The sequence below is a fragment of the Bos indicus x Bos taurus genome, chromosome 2 (genome assembly GCF_003369695.1).
Source record: "Bos indicus x Bos taurus breed Angus x Brahman F1 hybrid chromosome 2, Bos_hybrid_MaternalHap_v2.0, whole genome shotgun sequence".
Classification (NCBI taxonomy): Eukaryota; Metazoa; Chordata; class Mammalia; order Artiodactyla; family Bovidae; genus Bos; species Bos indicus x Bos taurus.
Window position 1 is genome coordinate 53,677,859 of NC_040077.1, and position 21,545 is coordinate 53,699,403.

The 21,545-nt window shown below is 34.4% G+C and overlaps 1 protein-coding gene across 2 annotated transcripts in view; it reads right to left on the reverse strand.

Annotated features, from left to right (window-relative positions):
- Positions 1 to 21,545, reverse strand: part of KYNU (kynureninase) — a 121,409-nt gene that overhangs the window by 53,923 nt on the left and 45,941 nt on the right. For both annotated transcript variants that reach the window (XM_027561643.1, XM_027561635.1), the window contains 4 exons: positions 19,024 to 19,085; positions 17,022 to 17,093; positions 15,772 to 15,846; positions 13,091 to 13,237 (listed from right to left, as the gene is read on the reverse strand). In XM_027561643.1, the coding sequence (XP_027417444.1) occupies positions 13,091 to 13,237; positions 15,772 to 15,846; positions 17,022 to 17,093; positions 19,024 to 19,085 (356 nt within the window). The remainder of the gene's footprint in view (positions 1 to 13,090; positions 13,238 to 15,771; positions 15,847 to 17,021; positions 17,094 to 19,023; positions 19,086 to 21,545) is intronic.

Genomic DNA, 21,545 nt, shown 5'->3' on the forward strand with positions numbered 1-21,545 from the left:
CCTCTATTTATTGTCAGAAGTAAGTGCAAAACCAAAGAAGAAAAATAAAACAAATTGAGTAATACTGTTCTCTTCTAGAGTCTTTCTCCAGCTGGCAAGGTTCTCACACAAAATATAGTTTGTTTGATTTATTTCGGATACCCAAGATGGGAAAAATAGCTCAAGGTAATTTTTCAAGCTTAATTTAGTTCATTTAATGTTTAATAATTTAATGGAGTTGTCTGCATGCCCTAAGTATGTCAAAGAGTAGAAATGGAATTTGAAAAAGAACTCAAATTTTACAACAAGTATTTTGATTTTTTAAAGTAATTAACCATTATAAGTAATTCTTCAGAATTTTCTGATTCTAATTAAATGGGAGCATAGTTATGCTTTTTATGCAATATGTGATCCATAAAACAGCCTAATCCATCCTTACTGATATACACATTTATCCATTCACTGACCAAACAGGTACCCATTTAATGATAAATAATTATGTATATGAAAAGCACTGAGTTATGTATATGAAAGCATTAATTATTATATATGAAAAGTATGAGCCTGTGAAGTTTGTAAGGCCTACCCTCAATCAGTCAGTGAACATTCTACTTACCAAAGCTTCCTAAATTTTATAGATATGCATATAAATAATTACAAGATAGTGCAAAATGGGACCAATAATACATTTTCTATCATGCTGTGGAAATACAACAGGAAGATAGATTTAGCCTGACACAGAGGAATGAGAAAAATTTTATGACAAAGATCAAGGATCGCCCCCTCATGGTTCCACAGGAGTTAGTCAAGAAATATTGTGAGTTGAGCCTATAAGAAATACTCCCCTTTACTCAGTTTGGTAAGAATGCTGTAATGTAAGTAGAAATATATATATGCCAGCTGTCACTCTGCTTCAGTGCTGAGGTCAGTAGGTAGAAATGGGAGTTGTGTTGAAGAACTAAAGTTCCATCTAGTGGGCAGAGCTATGACTCAGTCTTACCACTTGTTATCCTACGTTAATGATGGTCTAATGTTGCCAAACATGTCACTTTTCAGAAGGTATTTAAAACTAGGAGTTTTTATATGAAATCTTTTGATCTGTCATTATTGGCATGTAATTAAAATTTTTAATGTACCACATTTGCATATACAAAGAGGGTCAGCAATTCTCTAGGACCAGTCATAACCTGTGAAGCGGACAGTGGTTGAGCTGGGATAGAGGCATAGAATCTTCATATGTGGAAGTCCAAAGACGAAGGAAAACTAAGACAGGCATGGCAACAGTGTGACATCTGTACAGAAAACACGTGAAACATTTGGTTTAGCGTAAATATAAGTCTGTGAAGGACAGCAGAGGAAATACAATATTAAATTAAGTATATGCATAATTATAAAAAGTCTGAAATGGTCTGAACTACATTCCACAAATGATAGAAGAGTGATGGGCATCATGTGGGGAAAATGAGGCAAGGGATCAAATAGGAGACACCAGGACCTAATCACAACCTCCCAATAATGGGCAGTTACTTGTCAGGTAGGTGGAAACCTTTAACCTTTACATATCTGTTTTATCTACCTATCCTGTTATACATTGGTTTTAAAGCAGCTATTTAATTTATCCATCATGTGGCAATGGTGCTCTATATCGAATAAAGCACCATTTTGATTAGAAATGAAAGTACACTCTTCCCTAATATGGTTTTCTAGTGATTACTATGTCAACCTGAATGCTCATTTTCTCAACCAAATTTGCTTGTATTATTAAGTTTACTACATACTGAACTTGATAATATTGCAAAGAAGTTTATGGGATAATTCTTAAATACATCATTCTTTAATTTCTTCCCTTAAATCTAGTTTTTATAGACAATGCTATGGTTATCCGCTTTGCTCACCACCTTACTTAAGATAATTTCCTAAGAAAATGAACATTGCCTTCTCAGCTCAGTTTTTGATTCTGTTTGCATACATAATTTACCTGGTTAAATAAGGATAACATGAAGAAGGACATTAAGAGAAATCTCACATTTTATTGGGGATTTTTTTTTCCTGCTTAAAGATCTTTTGAAATTCCACCTACATTGATTGCCATCAAACACACATTTTTCTTTCCATTCTTATGGTGGTTAGTGATTAAATTAAAATGTATGTGTACATTTCATGTTGAAACACTTTCATTTTTCAGCTTAACAAAGACTTAAATCACCCTTCCTTTGTTTATCAAGTGGCTAAAAAACATAGATCTTAAACCACTCCAGTATTTTTGCCTGGAGAATCCCAAGGACAGAGGAGCCTGGCAGGCTACAGTCTATGGGGTCACAAGAGTTGGACATGACTGAACACAGCCTTAGTCTAAGGCAACTTAAGTATTTTGTAAAATGTATATCATCTAAAAGAAACCCTAAGTATACACTTTCATTTGGGGAATTCTGGGTTTGGATGGGGCTAGATCAGAAGAAATAATTATCCACCATGGCTTTGATGAGAGTGGTTGCCAAAGCAACAATCCTGATTGACAATTTGGAGTCTTGCTTTTCTCAGATCTGTAATCCTAAAACATCTTGAGTGCAAATTTCTCTTCTATTGAGAATTAATCAATCTTCCTCACATGGTCCCTTTAATGAAAAGCTTAAATTAGATAAAACATCTGATGAAAACTTCTTAGGGACAGCTCAAAATTTTTAGATTCTTGGGCATTGATCCTCACAAACATTGACTCCAGGCTCCTACTTGGATAAACTACAGAGCGTGTATTTTGTATTTCTAAACAGAATAATCCTTTGCTATTCCCGAAGTAAAGTATGCTTAGTTAATGAGATGGTCCATCTAAAATTTAGGTCATTTTTCCCTTCTCTCTCTCTCTCTCTCTGTCTCTGACTGTATGTATGTGTGTGTGTGTGTTATTATTATTATTATTTTTAATCCTTGTATTCTGTGGATAGATTGAAATCTAGGTGAAATCAGAGTTTAGTACAGATCCTTCATTTCTGATGCTTATACAAATTTTGTCTTTAATATCACTAAGATAAAATGTTTAAATAAGAGTGATCTATGAAGAGATCAGAAAATATTTCATTTGGTAAGAAATGGATCTGTCCTCTGGTACCCCTATCTTTTGAACTGTATCATGACAGAGAGTTTTAAACTTTTTGCATAGAGACTGAAGATGACTCTATTCATCTTCTCCCTACCCATTCCTGTAAGTAGGGCATATCTTTTTAAAATTAAAACAAAACCCAGTTTGTTTCATTGTCTAAAAGCTTTCAGTGGTTCCCTATGTCTTTAAGAGAAGTTCAAGACATATAATATAGCTTAGTGGGCCCTTATTTACCCAGCCTCTGTCTGCTTTATAGACTCATTTTTTATCATACCTTTTCTATCAAATCATACAGCATTTTTTACAATCAAATTATACTGAAGTATTTGCTTCCTTGCAATTCTTTTTTTTTTTTAATATGTAGAATGGCTCCACCATATTATCTGCCTCCTGGAGGGGTTTTTACCTAGTTAATTCCTACTCATAATTTTAGGATTTGCTGAGGTCTCATCTTGTCTAAGAAGGTCAGTCTAACACTCCAGGCTAAATTAGGAGTTCTTATTTAGAATTCTATTATTATAATTTACTCTTCAAATATTTGCTGATAGAAATAATGGATAAAAGATTCAAATGTGTATTGCTCTATTACAGAGAATATAGAGACAAGATTCTTTTTATGCACTAAGGACAAGATCCTGTTTGGTGAACTGGCAGTGACTTTAATAAAATAATGGCTGTGTGTACTACAATTTCTAGTAAAGATTACTTAATGTTGAGCATCTGAATATTAAATCTTTTCGGAAAGGGTTTATTCATTATATATAAACATTTCCTACAACATGCCAGTTTATGTTATAGTTGTATATAAAAGTATCTGGTACTGATTTTTCCTAACTGATTCACTGCTCAAATCTTGATCTCATGCAAGTATTATTGATATTATTCTTCTATAATAGTCCATGAGAGTTAACTCCTAGTCTTCAGTATTAGAAGCATCCCAGCCAAGTTTCCTGTTGAATTTTGAGCTTTGATCAATTATTTATCTCCTAAAAAGTCTCAAAATTTTTAACAATAATTTAAACCTTCCCTGAGGATAAGTGGATGCATCAATGAAGTGACCATTTATATATGAGTGTTATTTAGATACCTCAGTTTTTATTAAATGATGTTAAAACTAAAATATGTCTTTCTTTATTATAATGAGGTCTTTATTCATATTTCTGCTTTTGTCATATATTATTCTGAATCCAGAATTAATTCATTCTGTATTTAAATTTTGTGGTTATAATTGCAATTATTATTTATTAATTATTTAGGCAGCTTATAGTTGGGTCTAAGAGAGATGTTCATACTCACACCCACTAGAGAGTACCACGCAACAAAGGAGAAGCTAATAAAACAAAACACAGGGTTGCAAAATTTAGTCTTCTTTTTGGCTGTTATTTGCATTTCAATTTTCTTTAGGCTAAAAGAAACTAACATTCCAGCATCCATATACAGTAAAATAGTGTAAAATATATGACAAATAAGATAATTAATCATTCATTCAGTCAAAAAATATTTATTTGGAACCACTATCTGCCAGGCACCTTGAGTTCCAGAGTGCTGAAGGACATTTTGTATGGCATTGGAGAGGGAAAGTGGAATACAAGCATTTGGCAATGAGTTTTTTTAGGGATAAGATTATTAAAATTGTTGTTAGTTCATTACATAATTAAAAAAAAATTTCGGTCTAGTCTGTTGAATCCTAACCACGTTGCTTCTTGTTTTCTTTCATAATCTAGTGTAGAAGTGTCCAAGTAGAGTAAAGTTCTGAATATTTCACTTTCTAAGGATGCATTATTTCTTTGTTGTTTTTTTTGTAGGTTGGATATTACACTGTGATTTTTTTATATATGGTGATAATGTTTACTTATTACTTGCAATGCACTGTTTCAGGAATAGTACCTTGTTTCTGCTTAGAGCAAATACATGGGCACTGTTACCTTCCCCATTTACTAAGCAGAGAAATGAACTCACATTGATTGGTAAATGAATTAAGCCACTTAAACTATGCTAGAAACTAATAGAAAGGCATGAGTTCAAGGCCAAGTCAGCTCTGTCTCTACTATATAAATATTTCATTAATGCAAATGCTTCACTACTTTCAGAATTATAGTATAATACTCCATCAGCAAGCAAAAATACCTGAATTACAGGTGGCAAAGCTAATAGCTGTTCTTCTTGAGCACACAGATATACTTCATTTCCCAACAATGACCAAGCATTAATCAATGGAATACAAGTGGAAATAAATCCCATTCCTTTGGCTGAATATTAACAGAAGTTCTAGGATATGAAAGCCATAGGATACAACCCTGAACCCCTGGTAACTTGATCCTTGATTGCTGGATGAGCAACTAATAAATATTTATCACAGTGAAGGCATTTTTGGCTCTATCTACTTGTTACCAAGACTTAGTCTATCTTCTCTACCAAGAGTTTCCATTGACAATAATTTCTAATTACCTGTTTCTTATCATAGTCCAGGTTGAGAAATTATTATTTGTGAGAATTATTATTCATTCCACCAGATGATCTAGATTTTCTTTTTATTTCTCTCTCTTTACATTTCATTATGTTGTCTGTTAAATTGCCCATGAATTGGTTTCAAATGCTTTGTGAAATGGGGCATAAAACAAATATGAAAAAAAGAAGGAAAGAAGGAAAAATTACAGAGGGCTAGAAGAATAGAAGTAATGATGTTTCATGGGGGTATAATTGGAAGATGCAAGAAGTACTGTGGGTTTGTTAGCCCAAACACCTTCCCAGCTCTGTTTTTAGCCTCTCTTTGGTTTAGGTCCATAAAAGCTAAAAAGTCCTTTACTCATGCTTCCTCAAAGCTACTGCTTCAAAAAGCATTGAATCAGAAACTGGAAACTGCTAGGTTTTTTGGGAAAGACTTTGCACTTTGGATGAAAAGCATGGATAAAACTGTAGTGCTCTTTCTCCTCTCTTCTTTGTTTATGCGAACTGTGATATCTGGATTTGGGACAACTCTCCTAGCGACTATGACATAAGAAATCTGAAGGACATATCAGAAAGCCCTGGAGATGTCACACTAACGTTACTGAACTGCTTAGTGCATCCTAGCAAACTCCTGCCTCAAGTCTTCTGTTGTGAGAAAAATAAATTTCTAATTTTCAGCTATTTTTTCCTCTGGGACTTTTTTTTCTTGCAGCTGAAAACCTTCATAATTGCATCCTAGCAAACTCCTGCCTCAAGTCTTCTGTTGTGAGAAAAATAAATTTCTAATTTTCAGCTATTTTTTCTTCTGGGACTTTTTTTTTTGCAGCTGAAAACCTTCATAATTGATTAAGGAATATTAAAGGAAAGACTAACCCTGAGAGGAAAGAATTAAGAAGTGATTGGTTGAAAAGGTAAAGAACAGGAAACTGTCAGGGTTGAGTCTATAAAGGACTATAAGGATAGTAGTGTGAAACAGTAGTGGTATTTTGGAGGGAGACAACTCTGGAGCATACTGATCTCAAGGTGCATATAGAAGTTCTGAGTGTAATAGTTAGGTGGTCATAAATAATTTTCAAGGGTAGGAGTAGCCTGTAGCTTTTACTTGGTAGTGAAAGTTGACTGGTGCCAATAGTCAAAATCTCTAGGGACAGTAATTCAGAGGAAAATAGGGAACACCCAGTGAGTGTAGATGAGAAGAAATTATTAGTACAAACAAGTAATAGAATATGAATATATATATATATATGGCAGCACTCCAAGATAGTAGGTTGGCCAATAATACAAAATTAAGTAGATAGCTTCAGAGACAAAATATGAATATGATGTCTCTTTTCACATGCTGGCCTTCCCTTATAATATGGCTCTCTAACCTGATCTTATGCTTAGTTTTCATTGGCCTCACACATTTGTCATGATCCCAGGTCTTCTCCTCAGTTAAGTAAAGCCTCAGCATTCTCTAAATTCATTATGTGAATACAGGCCATACTACACTACCAGTTGTTGTTTGATTAATTTATTAGTTTTCCTTTTAGATGATCACTAGAAATCATTTATCTTCTCCTTACATCAGAATCAGTTTCTATACTATTTATAACAAAGAGATAACCAATTGAAAAATTGGACAAGACACTTGAACAAGCACTTCATAACAGAAAAAAATAAACTTAGCAAGTACACATTTGAAATATCTGCAACTTCACCAATAATTAGAGAAGTTCATATTAAAACTGCAATGCATTATCATTACAAACTAATCAGATTTGCTATTGGTGAAAATGTAGAGTTACAGAAATTCATGGTGAAAGTATATGACCAATTGATATAAACCTTTGGAAAGTTGTCATTGTTGATCTGGATTTAACATATACCTACATTATATTCTAAAAATGCCAAATCTAAGCATGTAACTCAGCAGAGCCACAGGACTGGAAAAGGTCAGTTTTCATTCCAATCCCAAAGAAAGGCAATGCCAAAGAATGCTCAAACTACCGCACATTGCACTCGTCTCACATGCTAGTAAAGTAATGCTCAAAATTCTCCAAGCCAGGCTTCAGCAATATGTGAACTGTGAACTTCCAAATGTTCAAGCTGGTTTTAGAAAAGGCAGAGGAACCAGAGATCAAATTGCCAACATCCGCTGGATCATGGAAAAAGCAAGAGAGTTCCAGAAAAGCATCTATTTCTGCTTTATTGACTATGCCAAAGCCTTTGACTGTGTGGATCACAATAAACTATGGAAAATTCTGAAAGAGATGGGAATACCAGACCACCTGACCTGCCCCTTGAGAAACCTATATGCAGGTCAGGAAGCAACAGTTAGAACTGGACATGGAACAACAGACTGGTTCCAAATAGGAAAAGGAGTACATCAAGGCTGCATATTGTCACCCTGTTTATTTAACTTATATGCAGAGTACATCATGAGAAACGCTGGGCTGGAAGAAACACAAGCTGGAATCAAGGTTGCCGGGAGAAATACCAATAACCTCAGATATGCAGATGACACCAGCCTTATGGCAGAAAGTGAAGAGGAACTAAAAAGCCTCTTGATGAAAGTGTAAGAGGAGAGTGAAAGATTTGCCTTAAAGCTCAACATTCAGAAAACGAAGATCATGGCATCTGGTCCCATCACTTCATGGGAAATAGATGGGGAAACAGTGGAAACAGTGTCAGACTTTATTTTTGTGGGCTCCAAAATCACTGCAGATGGTGACTGCAGCCATGAAATTAAAAGACGCTTACTCCTTGGAAGGAAAGTTATGAGTAACCTAGATAGCATATTGAAAAGCAGAGACATTACTTTGCCAACAAAGGTCCGTCTAGTCAAGGCTATGGTTTTTCCAGTGGTAGTGTATGGATGTGAGAGTTAGACTGTGAAGAAAGCTGAGCATGGAAGAATTGATGCTTTTGAACTGTGGTGTTGGAGAAGACTCTTGAGAGTCCCTTGGACTGCAAGGAGATCCAACCAGTCCATTCTGAAGGAGATCAGTCCTGGGTGTTTTTGGAAGGAATGATGCTAAAGCTGAAACTCCAATACTTTGGCCACCTCATGCGAAGAATTGACTCATTGGAAAAGATCCTGATGCTGGGAGGGATTGGGGGCAGGAAGAGAAGGGGATGACAGAGGATGAGATGGCTGGATGGCATCACCGACTCTATGGACGTGAGTTTGGGTGAACTCCGGGAGTTGATGATGGACAAGGAGGCCTGGCTTGCTGCAATTCATGGGGTTGCAAAGAGTTGGACACGAATGAGTGACTGAACTGAACTGAACTGAATTAACAGAAATGGGTGTGAATGCATACCCAAAGAAATGTATAAGGATATAGATTTATAAGGTTAGAATAAAATTTATTGTAATGGCCCTCAAATGATTAGAATAAAAAAAATTAAATGATCTATTTCATATAATACAATAATATACTGAAATGAAAAGGAAAACACTCAAAACTGTTTGAACAAAAATGGATGAACTTCACAAATACATTTGTGAGCAAATAAAAAGACATAAAACAGTGTATGTTAATCCATTCATATGAAGTTCAAAGATGGACAAAACTAATATGTATATATTTATATACATGGAGGATTCTGAGTTTTATAAATGTTCTAGAAATTTCTTGATCTAGGTGATGGTTGTAAGAGTTCAGAATAACTCATCTACCCACTTATAATTTGTGATCTTTTTGGTATATATGTATTTCTTTAATATATTTTTCAAAAATTCTATCTCCCTCTTCTCTTTCATTTGAAGTTTCTACTTGAAAATCTACTAATGTTGGCTTTTATTAATCAGTTTTTGTTCCAACCATATTTATGGAAACTTTTCTTTTTTTTTCTTAATCTCACTTAGACATTCATAATAGTGACTCTTTAATGGCATTTTTCCACCTCAGATTTCCCAACTCTTTCTTGATTGACACCTTTAATTTTCTTTCTCTCTCTTCAGCTTTATCTTCATAGACCACCCAAGAGAGCTATGTAAATCTACATTTTAAATACTTTTTCTAAATCTTCATTGAGAATGAAGGGAATTGTCTAGCAAGAGTATAAATATCTGTTAGAATAATTTTGATAATGGATAAATTGAAGTCAGCTAGATCACCATTTCATTCCCATAGTATCCATCATTTCTGTACAGTTGCATTTATATGGAACTACTCATTCCTACCTTGCTTTCTATGACTGAAAACTCAATGAGAGTCTTACCTAGTAGGCAGTTACCACATTTTGTAAGTGAAAGAAAGCCTGCAAAATACTGAAAGAATGGTTTCAGCATCAAAGTAGTTGAATGGGAGTTACATATAATATGTAGTAAACAAGTTTATTTTGCTTTTTAATGAGAAATGAAAGAAAATGTATATTTAAGCCACTTTCTTAACTTCATGTTTGTTGAGGACAGTGGAAAGTGGGAAGTAACCACTATTTAATAGCAGAATATGTGCAATCTAATAGATAATTTCATAATCTTCATAATCAGCACCGCATTCATCAAGTGGGTTCTGTTATTCCAACTAACGCTTTTGAAAACAAAGACGCAGAAGAGTCAAGTAACTTGCCCAAGTTCATATAAAATTAACTGACCTAGCCAAGATTAGAACCTCAGACTGAGTGATTCCAAAACCCACCATCTTTCTTATCTACCTTCCTGCCTCATTTCTATGAAAGTTAATGAGACATGCATGTATAGTAAGGCGATCAGAGACTTCTAATTACTTACATAACATTTTAAAATATGGTATTTTATTGAACTATGTTTATTTTGGTGCTTAAGCTTTAATATCTAAATTAAGAAGACATCATCATTATATCTTTTGTAATGCACCACTTTCATATTTATCAAATCATTTGGAAGTTGTGGTTGGAAATTCCTAGAGACCACTGGTAATGGTGCTAAATTTCTTTTCATTAGTTCCATTCATTAGCTTCAATAGCTGAATATATTAACTAGATCTCACTTATGTATTAATCCCATAACTTACTAATGTTAAGAATATAATTTGATTGTTAATATATATGGCTTTTTAAATATATGGCTTGATTGCTAAATCAAATAGAACACTTAAAGATTTTAAATACAAATTGTAACTGTTAAGTGTTTTCCCTCTTATTTTTTTCAAGCAAACATACTAAAACACTTTTTCACAAGACACATATAAAGAGTTACTGTTTCATAATAGTATACTGTGTAAATATTATTCAGTAGTATTTAAAGAAAATTACTCATTATAGGCAGTATAATGGCTTCCTTAAAGTAAACTGGGTAAAATCACATCTATGATAAACTTTTATTCTTCATCTCCCCTTCAGGTACATAGGGTTAATGAGCATAGATTATATTTAGAATGAGTTATATGATTATATTTAGAATGAATTAGAGTTATAACTATATTTAGAATATAGTTATATTTAGAATGGAATAACTGGAATGGCTCAATTCCAGTTGAGCTATTCCAAATCCTGAGAGATGATGCTGTGAAAGTGCTGCACTCAATATGCCAGCAAATTTGGAAAACTCAGCAGTGGCCACAGGACTGGAAAAGCTCAGTTTCATTCCAATCCCAAAGAAAGGCAATGCCAAAGAATGCTCAAACTACCGCACAATTGCACTCATCTCACACGCTAGTAATGTTCAAAATTCTCCAAGCCAGGCTTCAGCAATATGCGAACTGTGAACTTCCAAATGTTCAAGCTGGTTTTAGAAAAGGCAGAGGAACCAGAGATCAAATTGCCAACATCCGCTGGATCATGGAAAAAGCAAGAGAGTTCCAGAAAAGCATCTATTTCTGCTTTATTGACTATGCCAAAGCCTTTGACTGTGTGGATCACAATAAACTATGGAAAATTCTGAAAGAGATGGGAATATCAGACCACCTGACCTGCCTCTTGAGAAACCTATATGCAGGTCAGGAAGCAACAGTTAGAACTTGACATGGAACAACAGACTGGTTCCAAATAGGAAAAGGAGTTCGTCAAGGCTGTATATTGTCACCCTGTTTATTTAACTTATATGCAGAGTACATCATGAGAAACACTGGACTGGAAGAAACACAAGCTGGAATCAAGATTGCCGGGAGAAATATCAGTAACCTCAGATATGCAGATGTCACCACCCTTATGGCAGAAAGTGAAGAGGAACTAAAAAGCCTCTTGATGAAAGTGAAAGTGGAGAGTGAAAGATTTACCTTAAAGCTCAACATTCAGAAAACGAAGATCATGGCATCTGGTCCCATCACTTCATGGGAAATAGATGGGGAAACAGTATCAGACTTTATTTTTCTGGGCTCCAAAATCACTGCAGATGGTGACTGCAGCCATGAAATTAAAAGACGCTTACTCCTTGGAAGGAAAGTTAGGACCAACCTAGATAGCATATCCAAAAGCAGAGACATTAGTTTGCCAACAAAGTTTCGTCTAGTCAAGGCTATGGTTTTTCCTGTGGTCATGTATGGATGTGAGAGTTGGACTGTGAAGAAGGCTGAGCGCTGAAGAATTGATGCTTTTGAACTGTGGTGTTGGAGAAGACTCTTGAGAGTCCCTTGGACTGCAAGGAGATCCAACCAGTCCATTCTGAAGGAGATCAGCCCTGGGATTTCTTTAGAAAGAATGATGCTAAAGCAGAAACTCCAGTACTTTGGCCACCTCATGCGAAGAGTTGATTCATTGGAAAAGACTCTGATGCTGGGAGGGATTGGGGGCAAGAGGAGAAGGGGACAACAGAGGATGAGATGGCTGGATGGCATCACTGACTTGATGGATGTGAATCTCAGTGAACTCTGGGAGTTGGTGATGGACAGGGAGGCTTGGCATGTTGTGATTTATGGGGTCGCAAAGAGTTGGACATGACTGAGTGACTGATCTGATCTGATCTGATATTTAGAATGAGTTATAGAAACTCAACTCAGCACCAGAGTTGAGTTTCTAATAGTCCTAATATATAGTTACTATCCTAAGTATTGGCTACTTCTGCTGACTGAGCAGTTCTGTACCAATGACAACACTTAAGGAATCTCACCCATCCTGCTGATTAGAGGTAGACATTGAGAGAGCAGATGCTAATAAGGAGGTATGACCACAGAAGTAACAAAAGAGGTTTAAACAGAGATGCCTAAAGCTAAATATTCATATTTTAAAGTGTATTTAATAAACTTTAAATTTTAAAATATATGTATTAAATACATATATATTAAATATATTTTAAAACATAAATATTTTACTTTAGGCAAATATATATATATGTATCATATGGGGCTTCCCTGGTGGCTCAGACAGTAAAGAGTCTGTCTGCAACATGGGAGACCTGGGTTTGATCCCTGGGAAGGGAAGATCTGGAGAGGGGAATGGCCACTCCAGTATTCTTGCCTGGAGAAATCCATGGACAGAGGAGCCTGGCAGGCTACAATCCATGGGGTTGCAAAGAGTCAGACACAACTGAGTGACTGACACTTTCACATATCATATATACACGTGTGTGTGTGTGTGTGTGTGTGTGTGTGTGTGTGTGTGCGCGTGTGTGTGTATATAGATGTTCTGGACAAAGTGGGGAGGAAGAAATGGTGCACATACCTTTGCTTGTCCTGCTTTTGTGATGGCAGGTATATTAAAGAGCTGTCCGGTATAAAAATGCAGACCACTGAAAAGGATCACTGCAATAGAGTCACCTTCATTCTCAATTACTTCAAGGATATCCTCTAATCTCAATGTGTCTTCCCCCTAAAGTCGTGGTAGGCATAAATTACATAATATCCACAATGACAACTTTTCCGTTTATATTTCCCAATCCAAAAATCACTTGGGGATCTTTCTTATCATAAGAAAAAGCAAAGGTATTTTTTTCAAGTTAAGAGTCTTCAAAAATCTGGCAAGAACATTTGAACATGCTTTTTGTTATTAAGAAATGATAATACAATAGTAAAAAGTATTTTATAAAGTATAAGTTTTTGCAAAACTCTATTACCTGATTTTATTCTTCAGTTTTTCAATTAATCTTTACTATTTAGATACTTATAAATTATTTCATTTTTATTCCCATCCAATAAAATACCAGAAAAATAGGATATCCATAAAATATTAAATGTCAAAACTGATTTCTTGCAAATTAGTATTTTACTTATCAATCTAAAATCATTAATTTTTTCCAGATAAAAGACACATATACATCATCTGAGTGAAACTTAACCTAATATTTTCTATTAATTTAAGAGTAATATCTATTCCATACCAATCTGAAGGTAAAGATCCAAACACAAAGAAACTATCAATGAAATTCAATATTATCAAGGTTACTTTTCTCCCACAATTCAGTGATCAGTTAGTTTGTGAATACTGTGAATGATTTAATTTGGTCTTATAAACAACTTGAGTGAAAGGACTCTGCCAGATACAAATTATAAATTTGTAGCCTAATAATTCTCATCTATTTATGAAGTCTTCATGAATTTTCTACACTGCTCAATCTGACATGGTCAGTATTAATGGATTTTTCTTCAATTGTTTTTAATTTTGGTAACTCTTACTATTTGCCAATTACTGTGTCCCACATTAGGCATATATCATATGTATCACATATGTAATAATATGCTAATTTCTGCTAGTAGTCTGAGACTTGTTTGAAAAAATGATAATCTATAAAAATAAGAGTGGTAAATTGTACTGGTCAATCTACTTGAAGGGCAGGATAGAGATAAAGACATAGAGAACAAACTTGTGGACACGGTGGGGGAAGGAGAGGAGTTGAGTGAATAGCCCTGAAACATATCCATTGCCATATGTAAAACAGATAGCTAGGAGAAGGTTGGTGTATAGCACAGGAAGTTCAACCTGGTGCTCTGTGATAACCTACAGAGGTGGGATGGGGGAGAGGTGAAAGGGAGGTTCAAGAAGGAGGGGGATATACGACTGATTCAAATTGTTGTATAGCAGACACCAACACAATATTGTAGGCAATTATCCTCCGGTTAAAAATAAATTTTAAATTAAAAAATAGTAATTCTAAGAAAAAAATTTAAGGTAAAATTAGTAACATGACAACCCCAACCTCTTTTTTTTTTTTTTCCTGTAGAGGAAGCTAATACATTTTGTCCATTATAATTGTTTAAAAAAGTAAGGAAAGTGCTCTATATACTAATGCTTTATTCCTTTAAAGAATCAGTACTAAGAAAATGAGAAATTTATTTTCAATGATAAGATATGGTTCTGTTTCATGTTGACCTGCTTCAATCTAGTAATGCTAAAGAGTAGTCCCAAATATATGATTAAGTCATACAGCTCCACAACACTTATTACTTTAAAAAAAAAAAAAAACTTGTGATGGCTATAGTCATTTTTACTAGAAATAAGCAATTTATATATAATATATGAAACATATCATTCCAAAGCTGTGAGAACTTTCTGTTCCATTAATAACATGTTGCCAAAAAGAAGTGAATAGAGTAGATCTTTAATTTCTCAAATTGGTTTTGGGTTGAAAGAAATAATTGTGCAAACATTGACTTGGGAGTGTCATACATACATGAAACCTAAAATTTATCCTGTGTGAATCTGTTGGTGCCAAGTCACACAAGCTGCAGGGTTTAGATATCAAAGCCTGTACAACTTAGCCTTACAGCTTTATTAATATAAAGGGCATAGTATTTTAGATCTTAAACATATGGTCAAGCCCAACTGTTTCCTTTGTAATCTGTTTAAATATAAAGAAATCTCAGAGATAAAGTAAGTAACACAAAGTCATGGGGATTTCCCTGGGGAGTAATAACGAGATTGTAAACCTAATTTCCTTCTGCTACACTAAGTCCCTTTCAATACCCCAGACTAAACTCAGAGGCAAACATTTGGTACTTAGATTAAGAGGGGCAAAAAGATAGGCATCATTCAACTTCAACAAATATAACTGATTTTTAATGTGATTTTAATGGCACCCACAGGCAATGGCATTTAAATTTGAAAATGATATATGCAAGTTGCTATCTCCTCCCATCCCACTGAAGAATATGGCAGACTCTAGTGGTATTGATAGGAAAATAGTTTGCTTATAATATGACAAGCCCTTGAAAAAATTAAAATAAATACACTTCTGAGTTAAGTTTCTATTTTAAGCAAAATGACCTAATAGTAACAGAGTATAGGTCTTTTATACTTTCTTGAAAGTGCCATTAAAGTAATGAAGATAATAAACTTTTGAAGAAAATGAAGAAAAAATCAATACTAAATAGAAGCATGATGAATATTTATTTCTCTTTCTTATATACCTCTCTTGGCTTTATAATCCGCATACTTTTCTCAATGTTAAGTCCATGAAGTTGAAGCTGTGACTCAACAGCATACTGGAAAAGAAAGATGATTTATTAAATCAAGTCCAGTTCACAGAAGTACATTAAAATATCTCAAAAAAAGATAATAAAATAACAATAAAAGCATATTATCATTTTAGATTCAAGGTCAAGGTTAAAAGTGACTAAACAGAATGTATCAGAGAAAAATTTAACATTATTTACATGCAGCAATCTGAACAGAAATATTATAGGGATAGAAACGAAGGGTCATTTATTCTTTAGAAATATGACATTTTTTGAGTAAGATATTTAATTAATCTAATTTGAGTCAAAACAGAGTTTAGAAAATAACCAAAGTGAGCAGTGAAGACTTGCTAGGCTTCAATACAGGATACAGAAATGGCTTGCCTTAAAAAGAGTAAGCTAGTGTAAGAAAAGGATAAAAAAAGTTCCCTTCATTGAGAGCCCCAGATGAAAATGGGAACCAGAAATTTTAGGGACCCTGAATTTTTTCAAGATAAATATTCTTGATCCTTTTTAGTAAGATCATGGCTATTAATTTGAATGATTAAATGCCTTGAAATTATAAGACATAGGCTAGAATACTTAAATAGTGATAATATAAAGATGGAAATTAAGTTTCTCTAATACTAAAACTGAAATATGCTTTTATCTGTGTTGGTGTCTGTAACAGTCAAATTTCTTATCAACTGAAATTGCAAAAAAAGTAGCATGGTTTTTTTCCTTGAACCACAAAAAATTCTTAAAGTCTTCAATGCATTTTTTAAATTAAAAACTACCAATAATTATGCTAGTGTGTTATGAAAGCAAATGGACAGATAAATGTTTATATTCCTACTTTAGGTAACTAAAGGGTTAAGTACTGGGGTGTGTATTGATTTAATTTCATAAAACCAAACAGCAACAAGAATTAATAAAACATTTATAACTGCACTTGATTTAGACCAGTGGTTTGTTCAGTGTCTTTAAAAAGACTAATAAATCAATGTTCCTACTCAATTCTTTCTTCCCTTAACACATGTTTTACTTGAACAAAAGAAATAAAGCTACAATCTATAAAAATGCATAAATCAAAAGCATTTGACAGATCTTTTTATTATAAGGATACTTAGAAAAGACTAGTGAATAAACATTCAGGTCAGGCAAATGACATGCTCCTTTAGGAAGAGTAGAAAGAATATAAATATCATTTGAAGAATCCTTACATGATCTGAAGGGAAGGCTTTGGCTTCTAGGAGAATTTTATACCGTTTGGGTGTAGGCTTGAAAAATGATAACTGCAATGAAATGGATTTATTGAGAAAAGCATTAATGTACAACATAGACATTTGTTCATTTTTATACCACACTTTAATTTTATAATCTCCAGCATTTTAAAGGAATTAATTAACTACACAGTTAGATGCCTATCAAAGGTACATTTTTCCAATTAGTGTTGTTTCCAATGAATTCTAAAAACAAGATATTTGCTCACTATGTTTATCAGTAGGAAAGCAAATTTGAGAGAAAAATGTGAATCAGATAAAAATGAATTCTCAAACTTCACTTAAATGCTAATTGAAAATTAATTGAAAATTGAAAATCTCAATGCACTTAATGGCAATTGCTCTGATACTGAAATATCATAGTCTATCTACTGCCACCTGGGAAGCCTATATGTATGTCTTATTCATAGCTGTAGATTTGGTTTCTAGTACATAATCTTTCTAAAGTTTTATGATTGTATGAAATCTAATTTTAAATCCAACTGAAAATTCCTTTGCCCTAATGAAACATTTGGGATTTCTAGATTCACCAGGGATAAGTAGCTCATGTGTTCAGTGGAGCCTTGTCATTTCTCCGTGCAGTTCTTGGAGAATACTGACAGACAATAATAACAATAAGGATGATTGCTATTGTTAATTGGATGTTGACCATTGGCCGGGGTGCTAAAACAATTTTCACACATTATCATGTTTTATATGTATGAGGTAGATATTATCATCCTCATTTTTTACAAAGGAAAAAATTAAAATTAGAAATGCCAATTGTTGTTTAGTTGCTAAGTTGTGTCTGACTCTTCTGCAACTGTAGCCCACCAGTTTCCTCTGTCCATGGGATTTCCCAGGCAAGTATATTGGAGTGGGTTGCCATTTCCTTGTCCAGGGGATATTCTTGACTCAGGGATCAAACTTATATCCCTTGCACTGCAGGTGATTCTTTATCACTGACCCACCTGGGAAACCCAGAAATGCCAATACCCTTGTCCAAAATCAAATAGGTATTTAAGTAATCTAGCTGGGAGCCAAACCAGAGTTGTCTAAACTGAAAGTCATGCAGTTTACCTTCATACTTAACATACTCCATAAGCACTTTCCTTCAGCCATGTTTAATAATCATGTCTGTATATTATAAAAATAAAACATCAGTATCTTAATAGTCCATCTTTGTCCTATAGACATGTTTTCAAAATCTCACTTAAAAATGAAATACAAAATTTTCATGACATTAGTTACTCTAGGCACCATATTTCAAACCAAGAATATATATTTTAAGGTATACATATTACCAAATTCTTAAAATGTAAGAAATACCTAAGCAGAGTGACTCAATGTTTGTTATTGTTGTTCAGTCAGTAAGTCATGTCTGACTCTTTGTGATATCTTGGACTGCAGCAGGCCAAGACTCTCTGTCCTTCACTGTCTCCTGGAGATTGAGCCATTTCATGTCCATTGAGTCGGTGATGCTGTCTAACCATCTCATTCTCCACTGCCCCCTTCTTCTCATGCCCTCAATCTCTCCCAGTAACAGGGTCTTTTTAAATCTACCCCCTAAAATCAATGTACAGAAATATAATATTCCATAGTCGAACCCCCTAAAACTCAGCATATTGGAAAACTGTCTTTCTGAAAAGATCACTGCTTGCTACCATTTTTACATCGTTATTTTGTGTGCTTGCCGCAATTTAGCTTTTTATCAACTGTGACTCTTATTCCTTATGTTCTAAGATAAGAGCTCAGTATTCTAAAGCTGTTTGTAAAGAGACAACTCTCCCATGATTATGAAGAAGCCATTCTAGCAGGGCCCAGCATTTCCTGGAATAATTGAAAATAATCTCACAATTTATTTTTAAGTAAGTAAAACTCCAAATCCTCATGAATTAAAGATAGAAAAAATCAGATTCTGTAAATGAGTGTATTCTAAACACTGGTGGGAAAGGAAGCTTACCAGTAGAAGATGTAAATTAACAGTCAAACCATTCATTAGGGCTATTTCTTTCTCATTGGCTCCTGAAAAATAAATATACAGTAATTTAGATTTTCCTGTTAGTTTTAAGGGTGCTTGGAAAAACAAAGTATCACCATTTCACCTTAATGTCTTTAGTGATAAGGGCATATTTGATGCGTCATCACAAAGAAGTGGAAGCTTTCCCACTTGACTAGTTTTATCAAACGATATTTGGACTCATATGCACATAGCTAGCTAAAAATACATTTTCTTTTTGACATAATAAATAATAACAACATAATAGTGAAGCATTTGCTTTCTCCTGTAAACTAAAAATGATCTATCCTATCATCAGCTAGGTTGCCAAATTCCCACAGAACACATTTTTGTGGTAAGTGCATCTCGAAGAGGAATCTAAAAAGAATTGAAGGCCAATCACATCTTTAAAGCTGGTTGTTTCTAACATTAAATTAATGCACCTTTAATAAAAGAAGGCAATGCTGCTAAACATAACTCACTGTTATTACAGTGAAATATACAGTAGTTCCTAAGACAAAAAAAAGCTAGTAGTTAAGTAAATGCTAAATAGCTCTGGGTTTTCTTTATTCACACTGATATGAGATAATTAATATAAATATGTATTGTTTGATGAAGAAAACATCAAAATTAAGATAACCACAACACAATCATAATCTGATCTAATTCCTATTAACAAGGGTTATACCACCAGAAACAGACCCAAAGAGAAAGCATACAGTGGATACTTAAGAACTCAGAGCACAAACAAAGGTAATAATACTTTCCCCCTTTTGCTTCTTATGATGTCTCTTGAAGGCAATTAAAATCGTATCTCTTTACTATTGCTGAGAAAAAGAGGGTATGAGCTTTAATGTTTGTAAGGCTGTACTAAGTGTAAGAGAAAATGCTTCATAAAAGTTTTGCACTTTGTATCCAATGAGATACTTCTGATAGAATCTCATTTTACTCAAAAAATAGACTGTAAGTAGGATAATTATTCTAATAAGTAGACAGAGTTTTAGGTTAAATTCACTTGAGGGGAGGCCACTGGAGATAAGTGGAATTTATATTTCAACATAGTCATTTAAGGAAAGGCCTGTGCTTTGAACTAGTTAAGAAAAACTTGTTGCATTTGATGGATGGATTTCCCCACTTGATATGCAAGTTCAGTTCAGTTCAGTTCAGTCGCTCAGTTGTGTCCGACTCTCCGCGACCCCATGAATCGCAGCACACCAGGCCTCCCTGTCCATCACCAACTCTGATATGCAAGATTGGTAAACAAGTGGTGGCTGTTAAATATGTATCTCTGGTCATTGTAAGGTGAATAGTGTCTCAAGTCCAAGGACAATAACAACCTCATACTGCATATATATATATATATATATATATATATATATAAGTTGCTCAGTTGTGTCCAACTCCTTGAGAGACCCCATAGACTGTAGCCTGCCAGGCTCCTCTGTTCATGGAATTATCCAAGCAAGAATACTGGAGTGGATTGCCATTTCCTTCTCCGAGGGATCTTCCAAACCCAGGGATCAGATCCAGGTCTCCCACACTACAGGCAGATTCTTTACCTTGTGAGCCACAAAGAAGTTCTTCATACTGTATTCCTTGCACCAAACAGGTATTTCACACATGCTAGATAGCTTATGTTGTATATGGGGGCATACATCTTCTATGGTATGAGCATCTTTTTGAAATATGATGAAAGAAATGCTGCCAGATTTATTTGCATTATGGTATGAATTTTCACTATTACTTATAAAACAAAACATCATCTAAGACATCAATCTGATATTATTCTTAACCTCCCGTTAGCTCTTTACACATATCTTTTCTGAAAACCATTAATTTTAATAAAAAATATTCTGGCAGGGAATGTGGAAGGAGAAAAGGAAGGAAAAATAATACATTTCACCATCCTTATCCATGGATGTGAAACCCATGGATATAGAGGAAGGAGTGTATTCATGGAACTACCCATTTTATGTTAGGGACTTGAGCATACACCTATTTTGATATCCTGGAGGGAATATCCTGTGTGGACTCCTGGAAGCAATCCCCAAAGAAACTGAGGGGTGACTGTATCAAGAAAGAGCAGAACTAATAGAAAGAAAAGCATTTGAAAGACTGTGTTGTTGTTTACTTGCTAAATTGTATGCGACTCTTTTTTCGACCCCATGGTCTGTACCCTCCAGGCTGCTCTATCCATGGGATTTCCCAGGCAAGAATACTTGAGTGGGTGCCATTTCCTGCTCCAGGGGATCTTCCCAACCCAGGGATCAGATCTGCATCTCCTGCATCACAGGGGGATTATTTCCCACTGAGCCACTGGGGGAAGCCAGAAATAATGTAATGAGAAGAAATCAAAAGAGGATAAAATAATTTATAAATTTACCACCAAATGAAAACAAAGATATGGAAGATGCAGGAAAAAAAGAGGTAGAATTTCTATACAAGGCCAATTACCTTTTGATTAAAATAATTATCCTTGCCTAAGA